Source organism: Callospermophilus lateralis, chromosome 2, assembly GCF_048772815.1.
Source record: "Callospermophilus lateralis isolate mCalLat2 chromosome 2, mCalLat2.hap1, whole genome shotgun sequence".
Lineage (NCBI taxonomy): Eukaryota > Metazoa > Chordata > Mammalia > Rodentia > Sciuridae > Callospermophilus > Callospermophilus lateralis.
Genome location: NC_135306.1, coordinates 21084857 through 21109655, shown reverse-complemented (window position 1 = coordinate 21109655; position 24799 = coordinate 21084857). Strand labels below are relative to the sequence as shown.

General features: G+C 36.3%; 1 protein-coding gene and 1 non-coding gene across 2 annotated transcripts in view; one reads left to right on the top strand and one right to left on the bottom strand.

The window, feature by feature from the left end:
• Window positions 1-24799, top strand: part of Hsdl2 (hydroxysteroid dehydrogenase like 2) — a 63811-nt gene that overhangs the window by 36407 nt on the left and 2605 nt on the right. Inside the window, exons 8-10 of the mRNA XM_076845672.2 lie at window positions 1338-1412; window positions 12178-12327; window positions 16126-16254. Of these exons, the coding sequence (XP_076701787.1) occupies window positions 1338-1412; window positions 12178-12327; window positions 16126-16254 (354 nt within the window). The remainder of the gene's footprint in view (window positions 1-1337; window positions 1413-12177; window positions 12328-16125; window positions 16255-24799) is intronic.
• On the bottom strand, window positions 19677-19781 carry LOC143393148 (U6 spliceosomal RNA). Its single transcript, XR_013090469.1, has one exon. It is a non-coding gene; the product is annotated as a U6 spliceosomal RNA (small nuclear RNA).

Genomic DNA, 24799 nt, shown 5'->3' with positions numbered 1-24799 from the left:
TGACTCTCCTTCTTGCTACTGTGTAGCTTTGAGCATATTACCCACTTTCTTTGTGCCCCAGTTTCTTTTTTGGGAAAATGAAGCAAATGATACCTTCCATACAGGCTTTTTGTAGAATTATGTGCAATAATGTATATAATGTGTTTGGCACAGTACCCGGCATATAGTACACTCACAATATTTAGTAGTTAATATAGTCCAGTGTAAAAAACAGGCTGAGGGAGATGAAGCCTTTGCCTAAGGGCTGATGGCTAATAGGTGGCAGAACCTGAACCAGACTCCTGTCTTCTGGGTCTTGGTAAAGCGTGATGATCACATCAGGTTTTAAAGACCCAATGTCATTTTATACAAACTTTTTTTTTTTTTTTTTAAAGAGAGAGGCGAGAGAGAGAGAGAGAGAGAGAGAGAGAGAGAGAGAGAGAATTTTTAATATTTATTTTTAAGTTTTTGGCGGACACAACATCTTTGTTTGTATGTGGTGCTGAGGATCGAACCCGGGCCGCACGCATGCCAGGCAAGCACGCTACCGCTTGAGCCACATCCCCAGCCCTATACAAACTTTTAAGTTAGGTTTAAATTAAAAATCTTATGAAGTACTGAGAACTTATTACTATGACCAGTTATTCTGATATTAAGATATAACAAATATCACTTAATTCTTGCTTTCCAGAAGTTTGTTTGATTTTCAAAAACAGAGAAGGGAGGGAGGAAAACAGAGAGAGAGGGGTTGTGGGAGAGAGAGGGGTTGGGGAAGAGAGAGAGGTTAGGGGAGAGAGAGAGTGAGAGAATTAACATCTAATTTTCCTACAATTTTGAAGGTTTTGTGACCTTTGAATCTCCTCCATGCATGTGCCATGAAAGGTATCAGTGTGATGTTAAGATAATTAATTTATTTGTAAGTACAACTGTTAACTGAAAATAAGGTCTGGGAGAAGAAGGTGTCTTAGTTTCCATGATGTTAGAATGAGAAGAAGAGGAAGAGAGAAAAGACCCAAGTGCATTGATCTGGGAAGCAAGTCCTCCTTAATGAGGGCCTCCCTGCTCTCGGGCCAGGTGAGCTGAGTTGTGGACAGAAGGAGTTGTAAGGATGAAGAGGGTAAAGACTTCACATAAAGGTGTTTTTTAAAACTAGATCTTGAAAATGAATTGAGTCATGGGAGAAGATATCTAGGTTATGGGAATATTAATGAAAATAAGTAGTTTGATAATTCTCCCAGAGGCCTTTACTGTTTCTCCAGAATGATTTTAAAATAAATAATGTTTATTAAACAGGTGTGAAAATCCTAATGTCTTGTAGTTGTTATATTAACATGATTATTCTGGGGTCAATTTTTCAGGCCAGCCTTTATTACCAGATTTCTTCTTAGATGAACACCCAGAGGTTGCAGTTATCAAGCAGATGGAATCACCTGGTAAGATCCGTAAGATCTAGTCCATATTTTTTTGTGAGAAAATATAGATAGTAACTTATGTTTTTTTCCAAAACATAGAATTTATCCTGTAATAGCGACATTTCTGTCTTCTGCTTCTAAATCATTTTGTAATTTAAATTAAACAAGTTATGTGAGTTTAGTTAATTCTGGCAAAAAAAGAGAAAAAACATGTGTTTTTTTTCTGTCTATGAGTAAGGCTCTTAAGGGTCTCACTAAGTTGCTGAGACAGGCCTCAAACTGGATCCTCCTGCCTCAGTCTTCTGAGTTGCTGGGATTACAGGCTTGTGCCACTGTGTTAGACTTTTAAAATTTCTTCATTTTTTTTAAAAACATCTATTTAAGTTTTATTCATTTTCTTTAGCACGCTTTCCTTAGGCATTTTAAGGTGATATTTTATTTTGAGGAAAAATGTGTCACATCAAAATTCTTTTAAAACCATTTTCACAGTTTGTATCCTGTGACTGCTTTGTGGAAGGCATTTATTTCAAGAAGGTTTTGGTTTTACTTTGTCTGTGTAACTAGGAAATTATAGGCTCCTTGAGTTGGTCTAGAGTTTAGGTTCTAGTCCTTGTGTTCTGAAACTATACCTATTGCTTTCTGAAAAAAGTCAGAAGGAACTCTCTTTAACTAATACCCGTGGGAAGAATTTCTCTTGTGTTTACTAATAAGAATGGCTGTGCTTCTTCTGGGTCCTTACCTTATTTTTGTATTATAGGTACTGTGAATCTCCTAAGTGATCCTAGATTTCTTTAGAAGGCTGATAGAAAAGTTAGGAACAAATGTCCTCTGTACATTTAGCGAATCTAGAGGCTATCACCAAACCTTATTTACAGTTTAAGCTTTTTTTTGGTCACTATCTTTTCTTTGCCCAGATTTTTCAGGAAATTGAAAAAAATTAGTTAGGTAATAAAAATGTAATTTTTCTTTTGTATAACAGAAAATTTGAAAATAACAGAAAGAAAATTAGTTAACTCTTAATCCTACCACCCAGTCACAGCTCTTTTAAAAATTAAGTCTTTGACTGGATGTTTTAGTGGAGACCTCTAATCCCAGCAGCTAAGGAGGCTGAGGCAGGAGAATCTCAAAGCCAGCCTCAGCAATTTAGTTAGGCCCTAAGCAACCTAGTGAGACCCTATCTTAAAATAAAAATTAAAAAGGGTTGGGGATGTAGCTCAGTGGTAGAGTCCCCCAGGTTCAATCCCTGGTAGCAAAACAAAAACAAAACAGACAAAAAACACAAAACAGGCTGTCAGTCTTTTTCTGAAAAGTCCTCTTACAGAATGGCAGAAATTACCTAAAAAGCCTGTAAAGTCTTTAAGAGTATTGTCTTAAGTTTAGGTAAGCCCCAAATCCTGATTTTTGTCTTGTACCCTAAGATTGGATCTTTTGAAGGAAGACATTTATGAACTGAGTTTATTTAATTCGTCTCATATTTAAAATAAGAACTATTTTATTGGTCATGTATCTTCATTTTCTTTGCTCAGCAATTAATTTATTGAACATGTCACATTCTGGGCCAATTACTTTGTATGCACTGTCTTATTTAAAACTTAAAATCCAACGAGAATAGGTATTATTATCCAAATTTACACCTGCAGTCACACAGTTTCCAGGTGGCAGAGCCATGATTTGAACACATATTTCTCTGATTCCAAAGCCTGTGTCTTTAACTAGTATACTTAACTGTTTTTTCTGACATCCAAATACTTTAAAGTCCTTTAAACTCACATATTCTTTAGCCCTAGTAATCCCATTTATTATAATTTTTAATTTTTTTTTTAGTGGTAGATGGACACAATACCTTTATTTTGTTTATTTATTTTTATGTGGTGCTGAGGATGGAACCCAGTGCCTCACATGTCATCAGCAAGCACTCTACCACTGAGCCACAATCCCAGCACCCCATTTACTAGTTTATCACAAGGAGTGGCTGTCTCATGAACTACACATGTGGTTGCTGTGATCAGCACATTCTCTCCCTTTGGGCATAATTATACAGGGAATAGAATCAAAATTAGAAGGTTGTTTTGTGACCAAGAAATCAGAATGAGAGGGGTTAAATAAGTAGAATGTGAGATAAATCAGGCTTTGATGGGGGTGATTTGCCTATAGCCATCTCCTCTTGCCCTTGAAGTCCAAGTACTCGCATTTCTTTGGTTGACTTCCCACATAATGCTAGAGAGAGCTGTTACTTCTATAGCTTTCTGGTTCCTTCAGCGCAGTTCTTTTTTTAATTTTGGGTTTGCTTTTTACTTTTGTTTTTTTTATTCCTTTCTCTTTCTCTCTCCTCTGTCCCCCCCCCTCCTTTTTTTTTTGGCACTAGGGATTGAACCTATGAGTGCTTTACCACGGAGCAATATTTCTGGACCCCTTACTTTATATTTGGAGACAGGGTCTCACTAAGTTGCTGAGACTGGTCTCAAACTGGATCCTTCTGCCTCAGCCTTCTGAGTAGCTGGGATTACAGGCACTGTGTCAGACTTTTAAATTTTCTTTTGTAAAAATTATCAATAGCAATTTTGATTGACATTTTCTGCAGCTATATAATGATGCATTCACATAAGCAGTGGTTCCGTTTGTCTGGCCTTGGATGTAACTCTTTGAGGTTTGTTTTCATGTCCATATCCAGAGCCATGGCATGTGTGCTTCACAGTTTTCCACTTTTCCAGAGTGGGGAGAGTTTACCTTTCTGTTGCAGATGTTACTTACAGTACCACTGTCATTTCTTCATTGAGTGCCCCATATTCACTCCCTCTGGAACACAGGGAGCCTGCTCAGTCTTTTTTTTTTCTCCCCAGTTGATGTTTATTTTTACTTGGTTGTAGATTTAGTCTCTTCTGCTCCTCTTGTTCTGGATTCTCTTCACAAACTCTTTTTTTTTTTTTTTTTTTTTTTTTTTAAAGAAGAGAGAGAGAGAGAGAGAGAATTTTTTAATATTTATTTTTTAGTTCTCGGCGGACACAACATCTTTATTTGTATGTGATGCTGAGGATCGAACCCGGGCTGCACGCATGCCAGGCGAGCGCTCCACCGCTTGAGCCACATCCCCAGCCCCAGTCTTCACAAACTCTTATTCCTAGGTTGGCTCATCTTTTCTCCTGCAGTTAGCACTGCCTCTCATTATTCCCATCTTTTTGTGCTTTTCTTCTGTATTGTGGGAGTCAAGTTTGTCCTCTGTATTAGAGAGAACTCCAACAAGATTTTCTGGTTTGATTTCTATTCTATATTGCCTCTAATGTTTATTTTGATTTTGCTATTGTGTTTTTGCTTCTCAAGCTAATTACCTTTTTAAAAAAAATATGTATGCCTTTATTTTATTTATTTTTATGTGGTGCTGAGTATTGAGCCCAGGGCTTTACCTGTCCTAGGTGAGCACTCTACCACTGAGCCACAACCCCTACTTTCTTTTTAACCATATCATATTGTCTTCCTATCTCAGCCAGTTATATATGACTTTCTGTACCTGTTTCATATAGCGTTTTTTTAAGACTTTATTTTTTAGAGCATTTTTAGTTTCACAACAAAATTGAGAGGAAGGAACATGAACAATCCCATGTACCCCATACCTCACACATGCACAGCCTTCCCCATTATCAGAGTAGTGTATTTTTTAAAATCAAGATCAATATATTGTGAAGTTTTAATGTGGAGGAGTTCTTGTGGATTTCATAGGAAATTATTTTTAGAGGCAAACTTTTGCTTTTCAGCATAGTCTTATATTACACTTGTGCTACGTTATTTTTTCATAGGCAGCAGATTATATTTTCTCCCCATTAATCCATCCTCTTACTAGGAGGTAGTGTAGTCAAATGTCAGGGATGTGTAGTTTGCTTCTGAATCCTGGTCCATCTGGTGGTATTTCTTTCTCTGAGCTGATGTGGTACCTGTTGGGTACATAGACATGGAATTTTTTTACCTGCTTCCAGGACTCCTCTTTCCAGTATGCCCTGCTGCCAAAGTTCTTCCTCTCCCCTTCTTGATCAGCTATGCGCTGAGGTGTGTACTTCCTAGACTCACCACCACAGGATTCTCCCTGCTGTCTGTTCTTCTCTTATTTGGGAGCTTCAAGCTTGAACTTGGATTGCAAAGATGAGAATGAGGAAAAATAGAGTCTTTCTTGAAAAACCACATCTGTGTTTTACAGATGGCCGACTCCTAGTTTTCAAGTTGATATAAGCCCAGACTCTAATCCAGAGAATTAAAGAGTGCCTCTCTCCTTTTTTTAAGTTGGCCAGGGCTGTTCTCCTTGGGAATCTGTCATGCAGCAGGCTTGTTTCTTCGGCTGACTCTGTACCTTAGGGTTGCTGAACATGGTTCCTAGATTTTACAGTAAATTTGTGTCTCAATCTAGGAGATAGTTGTATTTGTTTTTTTTTTTAATCCATTGCTGGGGATTGAGCCCAGGGCTGTGTGTATGCCAGACAAGTTCTGTGTCACTGAACTATATCCCCAGTCACCACCCCCCACCCCCGCTTTTTTAGCACATTATTTTTATTTATTTAGAGTGAAGTTAGGAGAGGCTATATTAGGAGGCTGCTAGTCATTCATATGTCTTTTTCTTTTTAAGTTATTGAATTGCTGTAAGTGACTTGCATTCCAGCTTACATGTTTACAGTCTGCTGACTGCACATTTCAAATACTTTACAGTTTTGTTTTTCCTTCTGATGTTTTATTCTTTCATGCCAAGTCATTATGCATATGTCTAAATGTTCCAGGTGATAAATAATACAGCTTATCTCCTGAAAATGTCTTTCAGTGCTAAACTCAAGTTTTTCCTGAAATCTCTTTGGCACCTGACAGTACAGATGATATATCTTGATTAATATACAAATCACCTCGAGTAGTCACTCACCAGTAAGGGAGGGGTTCCAGCAGTTATTTATATGACAAATGCTCTTCTCTCTGGTGTAACTACTAAAACTAAACACATTCCCTGCCCATGGAAATATGAAGGAAGCCTGTGTCTTTGCTACCCTTGCTTTGACAGTCTCTGCTTGGGCCAGTTCTGGTGAGTTCAGATCTTGGATCAATGCTTGTCCTTTATGTTGGCTTTATACAAATTAGATAGTTAGATGTGAAAGGAAATGTGGAGCAAGTATTACTCTGTGGACAACATTACAGGATCTGGGAGTCAGACTGTCTTGAGTTCAAATTGCTAGTGTAACTCCAGTTGTCATTTTAAAACCTTTCTCACTTCTTATTTTAATTAATTTTTTTTTCTTTCTCCTGTCTTGCTGAGAATTGAACCCAATAACTTGAGCCCACAGGCTTATGCACGCTAAGCAAACACTCTACCACTGAGCTACATTACCAGCTTTTAAAATTTTTTGTCTAGAGATAGGGCCTCACTGAGTTTCTTAGGGACTCACTAAGTTGCTGAGGCTGACTTTGAACTTTCGATCCTCCAGCCTCAGTCTCTGGAGCCACTGGGATTATAGGTGTGTGCCACCATGCCTGGCAGTTTTCTAATCTCTTGCTTTCCTTTTGTAAACACTGTGAGGATCAAGTGTGGTGGTACATTATATTCTGCATTTGATATGGTAAGCACTCTCTACATATTGGTTGTAGTAATTATCACTGAGTTAATTGTCTTGAATTTTCTGAGTGCTCAAACTTACTATTTATATATATGCCTTTTCTAGTTATTTCTGCTTTTGTCTCACTATACTGACTTGAACTTCAAGGAGGTTCATTGAAAATATTTATTTTAGCTATTCTTAATTTATTCTTAATTTTAATGGGAAAAATCTTTAGATTTTACCCATAAGTAGGGTGTTACATGATGTAAGATGGATTTTTTTGTTTGGCTTGGGGTGTAACTCAGTGGTTCAGTACATGTTTATTACCATGTGAGATGCTCAGTGTTCAATCTGCAGAACACAAAAGAGAAAAAAAGAGGATTTTGTTGTTTTAATCCAAAAAGTTTTATGTCTGTGCTCTTTATAGAGTAACAAGCTGGTTACATTTTGAATATGGTAAATGAATTGGGTAACTTTCTTTTTCTGTGCTGTTTTCTCTGAATGGTTGAAATATCTCACCTGCTAAATCACTGGGACTTTGTAAAAAGTTATTTCTTTGAACAAACTTTTTATTTTCTCATTCAATTACCAGCTCTTTAATTTTGGATGTTTACTGGGGATTGGACCCAGAGATGCTTTACCACTGAGCCACATCCCCAGCCCTATTTTGTATTTTTTTTAGAGATAGGGACTCCCTAAATTGCTGAGGCTGGCCTCAAACTTGCAATTCTCCTGCCTCAGCCTCCTGAGTTGCTGGGATTACAGGTATGTGTCACTGTGCTGCCTTAAAATTTTTAAAATTATTTCTGTGATGCTGGGGATTGAACCCAGGGCCTCATGCTCCGCTAAGTGCTCCATTATTGAGCCTACCCCCAGTTACCAGCTTTTCAAAAATAAAAAGCCAGTCATCCATTTAAGGTTTAAAATTTACTTAAGAGTTGAAATGTAGTATTAACTTAAAAAAAATCCATGTTTGATTTTCCCTTTTTCGCATTTTTTGATTGTTTGCCAGAAAATTGCTGAGTTTATTGTATCTCAATGTTTTTTTTTTCTCCAAAACACCAAACTTTAAATTTTATTTTTAATTGTATTGCTTTAAAATACAATTTTAAAAATATTTTTAAAATAATAACTATTGATATAATTTATCTTTACCCCCAGTTCATCATTCAGAAATGTATATGTCAGTGTCTTTATTTTTATTCCTTTTAAAATAATGAAATAATTTTGACTGTGCATTTAGCTCTTTAATATAATTTTGGATATGTCCACTAGATTTTGTGTACTTCTTTCAATTTTAATAGCATTTAAAATTAGTCTTAGTATGGAAGTATAGACAAGTATAGAAAAGTATGAGAAGCTTGAAGAAAAATTTTAAAATTACCTGTAATCCACCTCCTAAATGTAAATGTTGCTTTGTTTTTGGGTTTATGTTCTTCTTATCACCTTTTTTTCTTTACAGATGTAAAATTCATACCCACAAATGAATATTTCACCAGATTGGATCATTTTATATTCAATTATATATACTCTTTTTTTTTAACTTATAATTATGTTGTGAATATTTTCCATGTCTTCAGAAATAACTTGTTGAAATGACAATTTAGCATTATATCACATGAATATATTATTTTTAAATTTTTATTTATTTATTTATTTATTTATTATATTTATTTTTTAGTTTTTGGCGGACACAACATCTTTCTTTGTATGTGATGCTGAGGATCGAACCAGGGCCGCATGCATGCCAGGCGAGCGCGCTACCGCTTGAGCCACAACCCTAGTCCAAATATATTATTTTTTAATATTTTTTTTTTAGTTATAGGTGGATGCAGTATCTTTATTTTTTATTTTTATGTGGTGCTGAGGATTGAACCCAATGCCTCACACATGCGAGGCGAGCACTCTCTCTCTGAGCCAAAACCCCAGCCCTGAATATATTATTTTTGTGGTTTGTAATTGTTTCATTTTATAAATGTTACCACATAAGTTTTTGTTCTGAAGTCACAAAAAGTGGGTAATTAGGCAAAAGGAAAGACATTTTAAGGCTTCTGATACATTTTACCAAATATTCTTCTAGAGTCATACATCTAATGTCAATGTATACTTAATGTGTCAGTGCACTATTGATATTGGAATGTAACGCTTAGTATATAGCTTGCCTACCATGTGCAAAAGCCTTGGGCTCCATCCCCAATACCACAATCAATCAATCAATAAACAAACAAATAAATAAATATTGGAATACATGCCTCAATTTTTAACCTGGTTTCTAAATAATAGTACCTTATAGCAGTATACCTCATTCACTTACACTAGAGTATATTTGAAAAGTAATTTATTTTCAAGGATATACTGGGAAAAGACATTATACATAGTACACATTATAAAGGTTATAAAGTATTAAGTAAATCATTGGGCTGAAGGTTACTTTTCAAATGTACTGTGAACTATTGACAAGATGTTGTGTTTCAAATTGTAGGGTAAGCATGTGTGTATTCACATATTTAACCTTTTGTAATTTAATTCAGTTCAGACTGGCCACCACCTTGTCTAAAATAATCTATCCTATCCCAGTTCTTGCTTTTTAAAATAATAAGACCGTCCCTTCTTGACCTAATTTCATGTAAGTGTACATGTGTTACCTGTTTGTGTAATGTCTGTCTTCAGTAGACAGTTTTACTGTTTTGGTTTGGCCTCATGATAACAATGGCCTCAACAAAACAAATTAGGAAGTATTCCCTTCTCTTTATTTTTGGAAGGGTTTGAAAGGATTGACAGGCATAAAAGAATAGAAACTATGTGATTGTTTCCATTTTTTGGAAGGTAAAAATAAGGCAAACTGAATGGTATCAACCATTCAGAGGAGAGGGCATGGATTGGGCTTTTGGGTACCTTTAATATCCTGCTTCTTGACCTAGATGGTGACGATTAAGGGCTTTTGCCATCTGATAAGTTATTAGCTGTATACTTATAATCTCTCTCTTTATATCTATGTTGTATGTTAGTAAAAAGCAGTGCCATGCCATAAGAAGCACTAGAAGTTATTTGACCTGGGAGCAGGCAATGAAAGAGTACATTGTAATGAATTTAAAAACAAAATTATAAAACTGACTAAAAGAAAAAAGAATTGAATTGAATTGAATCTTAAGGATTTTATCTTTAATTTTTGCTTGGACTTGAACTTTAAAGAGAAGAAGAATTTTATATTTGTCTTTGAAAACATTATAATGGAAGGTAACTTACATTTGGTATACTTATGGAGTATCTTTATGCTGTCAGACATCATTTCATAACTTTGGTGAGTTGTACTGGATAAGATGGCAGGGTATAATTTATGAGGAAATAGATGGGATATTTTATTTTTAACCTAGAGGTCAGTTTTCCCTTGGAGTTAATTAATGAAATGTTCTTACCTGTATCTGAGGGCAACTACTAAATTTCCTCTAAGTGATTCCAGGAGGAGAAAAAAAAAAAGGAACTCATTGGGGGACAGCACCATGATGTGGGAGCAGAACAGTCCTATGAACTGTGCCTTCTCCCCTGGCTAATCATGTGTCGAGTTGTTTTAAGCAGTTGGTTAAGTGATGCAAGTCTTATAGGTGAGTCTCTATTCCTCCAGCCTCGTGTTTGCAGGCAGGGGAGCCATCACCAGATTGACAGTTTGACCTCCCTTTTTGTCTAGTGGGAGGCACTAGCCTGAGCCAGTGAGATGGGGAAAAGAAAGTGACCTTGCCTAGTTCTGACCCTTCCGAGCATTCTGTTTCTGAGCAGGCTGTCTTTGGTGTTCACATAAGCTCTGCCCACAACATTTTTTTTTTTTTTTTTTTTAAAGAGAGTGAGAGAGAGGGCTGGGGATGTGGCTCAAGCGGTAGCGCGCTCGCCTGGCATGCGTGCGGCCCGGGTTCGATCCTCAGCACCACATACAAAGAAAGATGTTGTGTCCGCTGAGAACTAAAAAATAAATATTAAAAAATTTCTCTCTCCCTCTCTCTCTCAAAAAAAAAAAAGAGAGAGTGAGAGAGAGAGAGAGAAATTTTTTTTATATTTATTTTTTAGTTTTCCGCGGACACAACATCTTTATTTGTATGTGGTGCTGAGGATCGAACCTGGGCCGCACGCATGCCAGGCGAGCGTGCTACCGCTTGAGCCACATCCCCAGCCCTGCCCACAACATTTCTAACCCCTAATGGGAGGATGCGGCAAGTTCAATCCATGGATAAAGGGATGGGGTGAATAAATTTAATGTAGAGGGAAAGTGATTACAAAGTTCACTTGGCTGTTGATTAAAGCTACAATCTCCACTTTAACTCCAGTAATTCCATAGTTGGTATTTTGATCTTCATTTTTCTGACTTCAAGGTCTTTTTTCCTCATTTGGTTTTAATATTCAAAGAGAATAGGGCTGGGGTTGTGGCCCAGTGGTAGAGGGGTTGATCTCAGCACTGCATATAAATAAATAAATAAATAAATAAGTAAGTAAATAAATAAATAAATAAAATGAAGATCCATGGACAACTAAAAATATTTTTTAAAAACTCAAAGAGAGGGGCTAGGGATGTGGCTCAGTGGTTGTGCGCTCGCCTGGCATGTGTGCGGCCCGGGTTCGATCCTCAGCACCACATACAAAAAACAAAGATGTTGTGTCCGCCAATAGCTAAAAAATAAATATTAAAATTCTCTCTCTCTCCCTCTCCCTCTTTAAAAAAAAAAAAAAAAAAAACTCAAAGAGAATATTAAAAAGTGATTAATTATGACCCCTAAAACTCTTAGGTCTGTTTATTTATAAACATTGTATTGTTTAGTAGTAGGTTTTTTTGTTTTGTTAATTTTTTTCTTTTTTTTTTTTTTAGTTGTAGTCGGACACAATGTCTTTATTTATTTATTTATTTATTTATTTTTGTCGTACTGAGAATCGAACCCATCTCCTTGCATGTGGTAGGAGAGTGCTCTACTGCTGAGCCACAATCCCAGGCCACTTTGTTTTGTTTTTTATAACCTGTTCTGAAAGTCAGCCCTTTCCTTAGAGAGTATAAGCTACTACATTCATAGTTATAACTGATATGTTTGGCTGCTAATCTATCACTTTGATTTATACTTTTATATGCTACTTAATGTGTTTAAAGTTATTTGGTCAAACAGGTCTATTTGGTAGCATGTCTCTCTTGCTTACTAATTAATCTTGTGTGTGGCTTTAAGGCCATTTACATGAATAATATTCTGCAGGTGCTGTTCCTGAAGTCAAAGAAGAGAAGCCACAGCCACAGGCAAAAGCACATTTTGGAGCTGTGGAAGAAACATTTAGAATTGTTAAGGAGTCTCTCAGTGATGATGTGGTTAAAGCCACACAAGCAATCTATCAGTTTGAACTCTCAGGTAAGGACTGTGTTGGATAATCTGAGGCTATTATGAAACAAGGTGGAATGTTTCTTTTGGAAGAAAATCAGTCTACAGTAGTGATAACCTGAATACTTGACTGTATTTAAGATGCTTGAATGTAGACAATCAAGAATACTGTTGATTTCTACACTAAGACCAATGAATATGGATGCATGCAAAATAGTTTTATTACATATACTTCCAGTATTAAATAACATCTTATTATGGAGAAGAAATTCTATGCTGAGAGGTATATGCATCATGACAGGGAGTGCAGTGCAATAATTTATCAATTGTAGGCAACTTAGTATTTTTATCTTTGATATTACTCAGATCAGTCTGAGTATAGTCAGCTTTTTAAAACCTCTTAATGTTTTTCTTTTCCACATAATAAAATTAGCACAGGTTAATGGTAGTCTTAAGAAGTAACTACCACAGTTCTATTGCAGAAACTTTTGCATTCCATGTCTCCTGGGTTATTTAACTTATTCTTTTTTTTTTTTTTAAAGAGAGAGAGAGAATTTTTTTTTTAATATTTATTTTTCAGTTTTTGGTGGACACAACATCTTTGTTTGTATGTGGTGCTGAGGATCGAACCTGGGCCACATGCATGCCAGGCGAGTGCGCTACTGCTTGAGCCACATCCCCAGCCCTTGTGTTTTCACTTCCTTTTTGTCCTTGGAATCCATGGTTCATTGCTTCAGTCACTCTCTAGCCTGTGTCCTAAACTTGTCCCAGACCCTTTGTCTTCATGTTGTTATCTGTCAAAGGCCCTGTAGTCTCAGTTGAATCATCAAACTATCTGAGGGCTTCAGAGTTGCATCAAGGCTGCTAAGCCCTGTTGAAGAAAAGGAAAAAAAAAATCAGATTTGCACCAGTAGAAGTTCATCAGTGTCCCTATTCAAATGGTACCTCAAGTAATACTTCTTCAAGTAGCACCTCAGAATTCTGTTTTCAGCCACTGCCTTATTTTCCACAGTAACTATTTTAAACCCTTTCAGAAGCCTACAGACAGAAATTGCTCCACTTCCTACCATCAGATATAAATTAACCATTATAGGTTCCTCCTTCCCTCCTGTATAATGGAGCACATCCCTCCATCTTTAATGTCTGTACTATCCTGAGTACCTAGAGTCTTACTCAAATGTAGAATCTGATTCAGTTGGTCTGGGGCAGAGTCTAAGATTGTGATTTCTGACAGGTGGTGACAGTATTACACCTCATGAATGTCACTTTCAGTAGCAAAATTCTAGGTCTTGTTTTCTCTGTTCATCTCAGGAATTATGTTGTTCATCATGCCTTCTTCAACCTGCTCATCCTGCAGCCTCCTTCCCAGTGATATTTTAACGTTTCCAAGCCTATTCTGTATTTAAAACAGAGCATAGCAGCAGTAACAAACCACACACCCTGTCTTTCTCTCCCTTTCAGAGCCAAACTTACTTTCATCTGCAACTCACACTCTGAACACTGCTCTCAAATCATTTATCCCTCCCTATTCCATAGACTTGACTTTCACCAGGGACCTGGATGGACATTCATGCCACCAGTGGGCATTTGTCAATCCTATCTGTGACCACTCTGCAGCTTCTGAGACTGTTGACTACTCCTTCCTTCTGGAAATGCCCCCTTTCCTTGGTTTTATTCCCCATCTCCTTTGCTAGATGCTTCTCCTCTATCCTTCCCTTAACACCGTATCCTTTAGGTCGCTATCTTAGCACTTCTTATACTCTATACAGATTTGTTTGAGGAAACTCCAATCATCCCCTGGTTTCAATGACCATATGAAATGATTAGTCATATATTTACATTTCTAGCTTAGTCGGATTTCATTTGACTTTTTTTTTTAATGTTGTAGTTGGACACAATACCTTTATTTTATTTATTATTTATTTTTATGTGGTGCTGAGGATCAAACCCAGGGCCTCGCACATGCTAAGCGAGCCCACTACCGGTGAGCCATAATCCCAGTCCTTCATTTGACATTTTTATTTGGCTGTCCCAAAGATACCTTTATCTGAAAATGTTCAAAACAACACAATATTTCCAATACCTGCATTTGCTGTTCTTCTAATTAGTCCTTTCTCAGTAAACCCAACACCCATTTTTTCCCAAGTTCCCAAGCCAGAAAACTAGCAGATCAATCCTGTGCACATGGCCCACCTTTTCTTCTGCATACTTGGTCCGTTTTCTGGCTTTGAGGTTCTGCTTTGAAAATTTCTCTCAAATATGCCCATTTGTCCTCATCCCCATGGCCACGATCCTGATCCATGGATCACCTTCAAGCTCACAAATGACCCCACCAATGTCCTTACTAGTCTTCTCCATCCTCTTCAACCCTTTCTAATGTATCACCTGCACTGAAGGTAGGGTGAGCTATTTAAGATGCAAACCTTATTGTGTCATTTTTCTTCCATGGTGACAAAGGATGAGGGATAAAGTTACTAAATCCTTTACGTGGCTCACTGTGTCCCCCACCGAGAGTGCCTTATGAGTGAGTCTGATGCCACTGTCCTCCAGTCCTACTGTACTGTTTTCAGGTCCAGTTCCTCACACATGCTTCATGCCCTCTTTTTTTTTTGTATTGGGGATTGAACTCAGGGGCACTTAACCACTGAGCCACATCCCCAGTCCTTTTTTATATTTTATTTAGAGACAGGGCCTGTCTGAGTTGCTTAGAGACTCTGCTAAGTTACTGAGGCTGGCTTTGAAAGTGTGACCCTCTTGCCTTAGCCTCCTGAGCCTCTGGGATCCTGCCCACTTAATTCTGTTGATGGTTTTGTTTTTGTTTTACATATCCTGTTTTCATTGCCTGAGGTATTTTCCCTCTTCCCTGTTCAACTAACTAATTCTTACTTAACTTTCAAAGTTCAGCTTCAACTGGGCTTTCCTGGCCCTAGTGTTTTTTCCCCCCCTAGGTGTGTTGGGTGTTGGGGATTGAACCATGGCCTTGAGCATGCTAGGTGAGCCCTTCTACCACTGAGCTATATGCTCAGCTAAATCAATTTTTTGTTATTATGGTAAAATACAAATAAAAGTTGCTATTTTATTTTATTTTATTTTAATTTTTTTTAAAGAGAGAGTGAGAGAGGAGAGAGAGAAGAGAGAGAGAGAGAGAGAGAGAGAGAGAGAGAGAGAGAATTTTAATATTTATTTTTTAGTTATCAACGGACACAACATCTTTGTACGTGGTGCTGAGAATCGAACCCGGGCCGCACGCATGCCAGGCAAGCGTGCTACCACTTGAGCCACATCCCCAGCCCCAAAGTTGCTATTTTAATTCCTTTCAAGAGTACAGTTACATTCACATTGTTTTACAACCGTCTCCAAAACTTTTTCATCATCCCAAACTGAAGTTCTAACTGAAATAGTAACTTCCCATTCTCTCCCGTTACTGGTACTTAGTAATCCCTGTTCTTCTTTTATTAGTATGTTCATACATCACCTTCCATTTCCTCTCTTTTTGTGAGAACAGTGTTTTGTTTTTTTTTTTAACATTTTACTAGTTGTTGATAGACCTTTATTTATTTATATGTGATGCTGAGGATCAAACCTAGTGCCTCATACATGCTAGTCAAGCGCTCTACCACTGAGCCCTTGCCCCAGCCTAGAGAACAATGTTTCTCTTATCTTATTGAAGGCTCTTTGGAACCTAGCACCTTGAAACAAAATAAGTGCTTAGTAAATATTTGCTGTTTGATTATTAGAGGCCAGAGAATTTTAATCCAGGAAATAGCATTTTGGAAGATTATTCTAATCATAATAATTGTTTATTTCTATATATTAATCTCTATATAGGTGAAGATGGTGGCACATGGTTTCTGGACTTGAAAAACAGGGGTGGGAATGTTGGACACGGAGAACCCTCTGATAAGGCGGATGTGGTGATGAGTATGTCCACTGATGATTTTGTCAAAATGTTTTCAGGTAAGTTTTCAATTTTGTTAGTTTCCTTGTTGTTCATGGAGAATTTAGTTCTAATATTTTACGTTATTCTTTTACAAAGAATCAAGACTCATTAATGTTTGTTTTGGAATCTCAGCCACGATTTATGTTGAAGAGCATAGTTTGGGGAAGGCTATTCTTATTGTTGCCCCTATGGTCACTTCTGTCTTACTCAACAAATGGAAAATAGATGGCAGAATTTTTTTTTTTTTGACTGAGAAGCTAATATAAGATATAATGTTAGAAACAGGGATAGTTCAGACGGACTCCTAGGTGTGCTTCATTCTGGTAGCTGGATTAAGATATTTCCAATAATGCCATGGTTACTGGAGATGTCATACCAGTTCATTTATTGAGAGTGGGTCATGCTTTAGTCTTGCCAGCTGTTGTAATAAGAAAATGCCAGCCCTCTGACATGGCCCAGTGGCACTGCTTTCTGTGGAACCCCCAACTCAGGAACCTTTTGCATGATTTTCTGTCTGTCCTTTTACTTCTAACAATGTCAGAAAAAAATAAAGGATAATTTGTTCTGTTTTCTATTCTTAGAACTCTATTCCAATTGGTAAGTTCAATAACAAATTCTAAAGTGTTAGCAGCACTTTAAACTAAGGTATTATAATATTCCAAAGTCTTTCATATAATGAATTATAAATGTTATGCATATTTTGTTCTGTTTTAATTTTGACAAGTAGGATCACAGTGTGTCCTGTACCCTCTAAGTCTTGCTTTCCAATTCTAAGCAAGGATGCCAGTGGCCTGCATTCAATTTGAGCCAATCTGATGTCTTTATGATCAAGATTTCTTTAACTTTCCCCATTCCTTGTAGTAGGGTTAAACATACAAAAATAAGAAAATATGCTTAAGAAAAAAGAAAACAATTTTTTTTTATTACACCACTGAAAAATGACCATCAATTAATTTAGTGTAGCATCATACGTATATATTTGTGTGTGTGCATGTGAATGTATATAATATAATGTATGCTTATAAAAAGATGTTACTACTGAAAAATAAGATTGTACTACTGTTTGGTAATCTTCACATTGTGCATTATAGAGCATCTTTCAGTATTAATGGTTATCTCTTTATTCATTTTAAATAGTTTAGTGTGTGTTTAGGGTTTTAAATACTTTCTTCATAGAGCTTAAACAATGGTTTGGACACAAAAGTATTTGATAAATTTTTAATGAATATGGATCTTACGAATATTTTTTAAACTTAAAGATCATTTAAAAATTTATTGTCAACTTGTAAACTGAAATGACAGTAATTATATCCAATAATTACTGTCCTTTGAGATAAAATATGTTCTTCATTTTATGAAGACAGAGACTGAGACTTTGATGAATTAAATAACAAGCCCAAGATAGGGAGTGATAAATGTTGGACACAGGATTTGAATCCAAGCTAACCCCCCAAAACTCATTCTTTTAATTATTGTGCTCTGATGATCTTCAAAGGTGAATCAATGGCCTCTTTAATTTACCTGTCCTTACATAGCATAAACTAGAAATAATGGGCTTTTTGCTTATGTATTTCTGTGAATGTGCTCTTGCATTGACTAGGAGAGGTAGGCCAGCCTTTGAATATTTTTCAAAAGATGTAAGTTATTATGAGGTGTATTTTGTAGCAATGGTTTCAACTGGGAGCAAGTGAGTTTGCTCTTTCATTCTTAGCTATTGATCTCATCTGCTTTTCTTTAAATGGGTACAATTTAGACCTTACAGCCTAAGAATTCTATTTTTAGAAACCATAGCCATTTCTATGCCTTTTTGTATAGTAGATACATTATGAATATAAAAACTTAAAGCAGCTACTAAACAAATTATCACAATCTCTTCTTTTGGCCAGCAGAGGTCACTGTGTGGTAAATCAATAAGATAGAAATGAATTTTAGCAAGGCATAGTGGTACGTGCCTGTAGTTCCAGCTACTAGGGAGGCTGAGCCAGGAGAATCACTTAAGCCCAGGAGTTTAAGATTAGCTTGGGCAACAAAGAGAGACTCTGTCTCTTAAAGGAAGGAAGGAGGGAGGAAGGAAGGAAGGAAATGTATTTGTGCCAGGTGAGGTGGTGCACACCTATAATTCCGGAGGCTTGGGAGGCTGAGGTAGGAGGATCTCGAGTTCAAAGCTAGCCTCAGAAACTTAGTGAGGCTGTAAGTAACTTAGTGAGATCCTGTCTCAAAAGAAAATATTAAAAAAAAGGCTGGGGATGTGGCTCAGTTCTTGAGTGGCCTTGGGTTCAGTCTCTGGGAAGGAAGGAAGGGAGGGAAGAAGGGAAGGAGAAAAGGAGGGAGGGAGTTAGGGAGGGAGTTAGCTATTTTTTAAAGTTTTAAAAAATAGTATTGTTGAAGTATAAAATTACATACTATAAAATTCATCATTATCAGTTATATGTACATACTATAAAATCCATCATTTTACGTTACATGTACATGATTTTTAGTAAATTTCTAGAGTTGGTCAAACATCACCACAACATAATTTAACAATATTTTCCTTATACCAAAAAAATCATCTCTGAAGTTGACCCCTATTTCCACTGTACTCCACCCTGCCCTCAGCCAGCCAAACACTATTGTTCTCTGTCTCTACAGATATTTTGTATAAATGGAATCAGAAAGTTTGAAGTCTTTTGCACCTGGCTTCTTTCACTTAGCATAAGGCTTTTGAGAGTCAGCCATCTGTGTTGTAGCATGTCTCAGCAGTTCACTTCCTTCTTATGGGTGCATAGCATTCTGTTGTAGAGCTCTGTCTCTATCCTCACACTGTTTTTACCCTTAACCAGCTGATGGACATTTGAATTGTTTTAAGTTTTTGGTTGTTATGAATATTGCTACTCTGAATATCATCATACATGTATTTGTATGGATGTGTATTTTCATTCCTCTTTGGTGAATTTCATTTTGTAATATGGTAAATTGATTTAACTTTTTAAGAAACAACCAAGGGCTGAGGTTGTAGCTCAGTAGTAGAGCGCCTGCCTAGCCTGTGTGAGGCACTAGGTTCAATCCTCAGCACCACCTAAAAAAATAAACAAAGTTATTAAAAAAAAAAAGAAAGAAAGAAAGAAAAGAAACAACCAAACTGGTAAAGTGGCTACACCATTGTTACATTTCTAACAACAGTGTATGAAGGTTCCAATTTCTCCACATTCTCACCAACACTTTTTTTTCTAATATTTATTTTTTAGTTGTAGTTGGACACAATACCTTTATTTTATTTGTTTATTTTTATGTGGTGCTGCGGATGGAACCCAGGGCCTTATATGTTCTAGGCAAGTGCTCTACCACTGAGTCACATGACCCCAGCCCCCCTCTCACCAACACTTATATTATCTTTTTTATTATAGGCATTTCAGTAGGTATGTAGTAGTATGTCATATGGGTTTTTTATTTTTATTTGTTAAATATGGAACGCTTCACAAATTTGCATGTCATCCTAGTGCAGGAGCCATGCTAATCTTCTCTGTATCATTCCAATTTTATATATGTGCTGCTGAAGAGAGCATTAACTTACATTTACCTTGGATAACCTTAATAATTATGTTGAACATCCTTTCCTATGTTTTATAGTATATTTGGTGACCTATCCATACAGAGGGTTTGCTCCTTTCTAAACTGAGTTCTTTTTATTATTGAATTAGAAGAAATCAAGATTGTCTTTTTATTTTCAGTGGTAGGAGTATTTATAAATTCTGGATATATGTTCCTTATCAAATACTCTTTCTCAGTCTGTGGTTTGTCTTTTCATTTTTATAGTAGTATATTTTATATTACAAAAGTGTTTTGTTTTGATAAAGTCTTTGATATGATTTTTTCCAGTATGGTTGTTGTTTCCCCTAAGCATTTATTCTTTTTTATGTTATTGTTTTGTTAATTTTATTTTTATGAATTGTTTTGTTAATTTTATTTTTGAATTACCTGTTCCTGATGCACATAAATATAATTAATTTTTGTGTATTGATTTAGTATCCTGTAAATTAATTTGTGAAGCCACTTGGAGCTCAGATTTTGTGGGAAGATTTTTAATTACTAATTCAGTATCTTGTTATATGTCATAGCTTTGATTTTAATGACTTCATCAAGGTGTAATTCATATACTCACACATTTCACCCATTTAAAGATTTATAATTCAGTGGTTTGTCACAGTTGCTTTTTGAACACTTTCATCACCAAAAAAACAAAACAAAACAAAAAACCAAAAAACACCTCATACCCTATCTCTCTATTCCCACCTCTAGCTCTAAACAACCACTAATCAACTTTCTTTCCCTAGATATGAATAGGATTACTTAATATGGGATCTTTTGTGACTGATCTCTTTCACTTAGTTTTACAATGTTTTCAGGTTTCATCCTTGAGGTGGCATATTTTAATACTTCAATCTCTCTCTCTCTCTCTCTCTTTAAGGAAGTGAAATTCACACATGCAAACAACCATTTTGAAATGGTCCATGACATTTAAAACATTCACAATGCTACCACCACTTCTGTAGTTTCAGGACTTCTTCACCACCCCAGAAGACACCTTGAACCATTTAAGTAATCACTACCCATTCCTGCCTCCTCCTGGCAACCACTAATCTGCTTTCTTTCTCTACTGATTTACATTTTGTGGCTATTTCATATAAATAGAATCATATAATATGTGATCTTTTGCATCTGGCTTCTCTCACCTAGCATAATGTTTTTGAGGTTCATCCAAGCTGTAGCATGCATCAGCACTTCATTTCTTTTTATGGCTGAGTAAAATTCCATCGTATGAATAGACCACAATTTGTTTATCCATTCATCTGCAGACAGACAATTAGTTTGTTTCTATTGTTTGTTAGGAATAATGCTCCTACAAACATTCATAGGCAAGTTTCTGTGTGGACATTTGTGATAGGTCTCTTCCCCAGAGTGGAATTGCTGGGTCATATAGTAATTCTACATTTAAGTTTTCAAAGAATTGCCAAACTGTTTTTCAAAGGGGCTGCACTATTTACATTTCCATTAACAATGCATAAGGGTTTCTGTTTCTTCATACCCTTGCCCTCATCAGCACCTATTATTTTTTAATTTTATGGGGTTTTTGTTTATTTTTTTGTTATTGCCATCCTAATGGATATGAAGTTGCATCTGGTAGTTTTGATTTGCATTTACATAGTAGCTAATAATACCTAACGTTTTCCATTTTTTCATGTGTTTATTGGTCATATGTATAATTTTCTTTTTCTCTCATCTTCATCTTAAATTGGGTTGTCATCTTGTTTCTTTTCTTTTTATGGTGCTGGATATTTATGGTGCTAAGGTCTTGCACATGCTAGGCAAGCACTTTACCACCAAGCTACATCCCAGTCCAGGTTATTTATCTTTTTGTTATTGAGTTTTAAGAATTCTTTGTATATTTACAAAAGCGTGATTTGCAAATACTTTCTCCCATTTTTTGTAGGTTTTTTTTCACTTTCTTTTTTTTTTTTTTCTTTTTAAATGTGAGCAAGAGCCTTTATTGTGCTTTTGCAGAAAGACAGGGTAGGCAGGCTTAGGATTGGAAATGTAGCCCTTTATTTGTGTATTTGTTTCTGCCCCCCAGGTTGGGGGTGGGTGCTTGAACCCAGGGCCTCGCATATACTAGGCAAGCTCTCTACCACTAAGCTACAACCCTAGCCCATCTTTTCACTTTTTGATGAATATTTTGAAGCAAATATTTTTAAATTTTTATTTATTTATTAGCAGTGCTGGGGATTGAACCTAGGGCTTTCTACATGCTGTGCAAGTGCTGTGCCACTCAACTGTATCCTAGCCCTTTTATTTTATTTTTTGAGATAGGATCTTGCTAAGTTCCCAGGATGATTTTGAATTTGTGATCCTTCTGCCTCAGTCTTCTGAGTAGTTGGAATTAATAGGCATGTACAACCAACCACACCTAGCTAAGGTTTTTATTTTGATAGATACCAGTTTATATATTTTTCTTTTGTTGCTTATGCATTTTGTGTCATATTTAAGAATCTTTGCCAAACTCAAGGTTAAATATTTACCACTAAATTTTCTTCTAAGAATTTTTAGTTTTAACTCTGATTTAAGTCTACAATCCATTTTGAATTAAATTTGTATATGGTTTGATACACATTTTCCAGTAGCTTCCAGTGGTTTCATTCTTTTGAATGTCATATCCAGTTATCCCAAAACCATTGAATAGGCAGTTCTTTCCCTCATTGAATGGTCTTGGCACTCTTGTTGAAGATCAATTGACCTTAAGATATATGGGTTTAGTTAAACCTGTAAATGTATAGGTAAAGCTAAATATATAATCAACATGTGGCTCAGTATTTCTACTCTTAAAAAGATTTGAAAATAGACACTCGATAAATAAATAAATAAAGGCACATGTGTTGCTCACAAAGGTTCCATTCACAGTAACCAAAAGGTGGAACAACCCAAAATGTCCATAAACAGATGAATGAACAACTTGTGCTATGTATACACTATATACAATGGAATAACCTTCAACCATAAAAAAGGAAGTTCATCCAACATGAATGAACCCTGAAAACATTACACTAAGTGAAAGAAGTGAAACACTAAAGATCTCATGTTGTGTGAATCCTTTGTATAAAATATCTAGAGTAGGTAAGTCTCTCGAAACAGTTAATTGGTATTTGTCAGGGTCTGGAGAGAGAAGGAATTACTGATGTGAAATCCATATAGGGTTTCCTTTTGGGATAAAGAAGATGTTTTAGAACTAGGAAGATACAGTGGTTGTGTACAATGTTGTGACTATTTAAATGCTACTGAATTGTTGCCCCTTTATATAAGGGCACTAATCCTCTCATGGAATTTCTACCCTCAAATGTTCATCTAAACCTAATTAACTCCCACAGACCCCACCTCCTGACACCGTCCTACTGGTGTTGGGGCTTCAGGATACGGAATTTGGAGGGACACATACGTACTTAGCAAAGCCTTCCTATGATCTTCCCAGGGCTTTTCCCCTCACAACTACTTGATGCAGTTGCTCTGTTGTTAGATGTGTCAGACTGTCCTTCAGGCTACTTTTTCCTGGAGCCCTTTGTCTTCATGTTCCAGTCTGAACTGTAGATCTACAAGCTGTTCCACAGCTGTTGTCTTAGAAGTTCAGTTAACTCCTCAACATTGAATTTATTTCCAGGATTTTGTGTCTTCTTTCTTAAGTTTACATTTTTATTATGGCGACACATGTTCTCCTCTAGCTATGTGAGAGGATATGTTTGAGGTACTTTTTATATGTCTCTGAAGCTATTTTTATTCTACTAACAATCTTATTGATTGGCTGGGTAGAGACATCTGAGTTGAAATTTACTTTCTCTTAGAATTTTGAAGCTTTGACTCCCATCTTCTAAGATTACAGTTGAGAATTTGATCCTATTCTTGTTCTTAATCTTGCCCTTTCTGAAAGTGAATCAGATTAATCTTTGTGGTGTTCCAAAATTTCACAGTGATTTAAGGTGGCCTGGTCTTTTTTTCTGTGATTCTCCTGGGTGCTTGGGTCCTTGAAACGTTCTTATAGTATTTCTTTGATATTTCTGAAGAAAAGGTTAGATGTGATTTTATCATCATTTTCTTCTGTTGCATAGTTCTTTGTATAACTTATTTTACTTTCCAGGAGATCATCTTACTTTCTATTGCATTTTAATATTAAGAATCAAAACTTTAATTTTCAAGACCTCATTTTTGTTTTCCAGTGGTTTTCTTCTTTGGCTGCCTCCTTTCTCTTCCTCACTCTGCTCCCCTCACCTCTTCCCATCTCTTACTATCTTTGGTTTTCTCTTTGCCCTTCCTCTTTCCCCTTCCTTTGTTCATCCCCGCCTCTTTTTTTCCATCTTTCCTGTGCTTCTGGTCTCCTTTGCTTGTTTTAGTTTTCTTTCTTCTGCACATGCATCCTTCCTCTTTAAGTTGCCTTTATTCATGTTTTTGCTTTTTTTTTTTTTTGGTCTCATGATATCCATTCATCTATGAACAAAGCTTTATAAAGCTGATTGGAAGCTGTGTTATGTATTGATAGACTTCACTATATTATAGAGTGGCAGAGAAGTGAGCACAGTTGCCCAGATGGTAGAGTTTGTAAGTTTTTGGAGGGGCTGTTCTTGTTTCTTCACATAATAAAGACCTTTCAGTATATTCCATGTAAGTCAGTGTTATTCTTTCTATTATTTATAAGTTTAGATGTTTTAACATCACATTTTCTTTTAGAGAGGCACAGCTCAAAAAAGAAGGGGACTTGATTCTTTCCATCTGTAACCAATTTATGAGGGTTTGTAACCCTTATTTAGAATAATTTAAAGGCATCTACTAATAGATGTACAAAATACATTAACCTGGGTGGAGGGTGGGGTGAGCAACTAATGCATGGACATGTAGCGTGCCTTCTAGGACATATGAGCAACATATAAACTGGCATACAATAAGGCAGGAAATCATAAATGAGTTCTACATACACAATATGTGACCTTGGGCAAGTCAAAATCCTCTCCTGAGCCTCAGTTCTTTTCATGAATTCCACTGTAT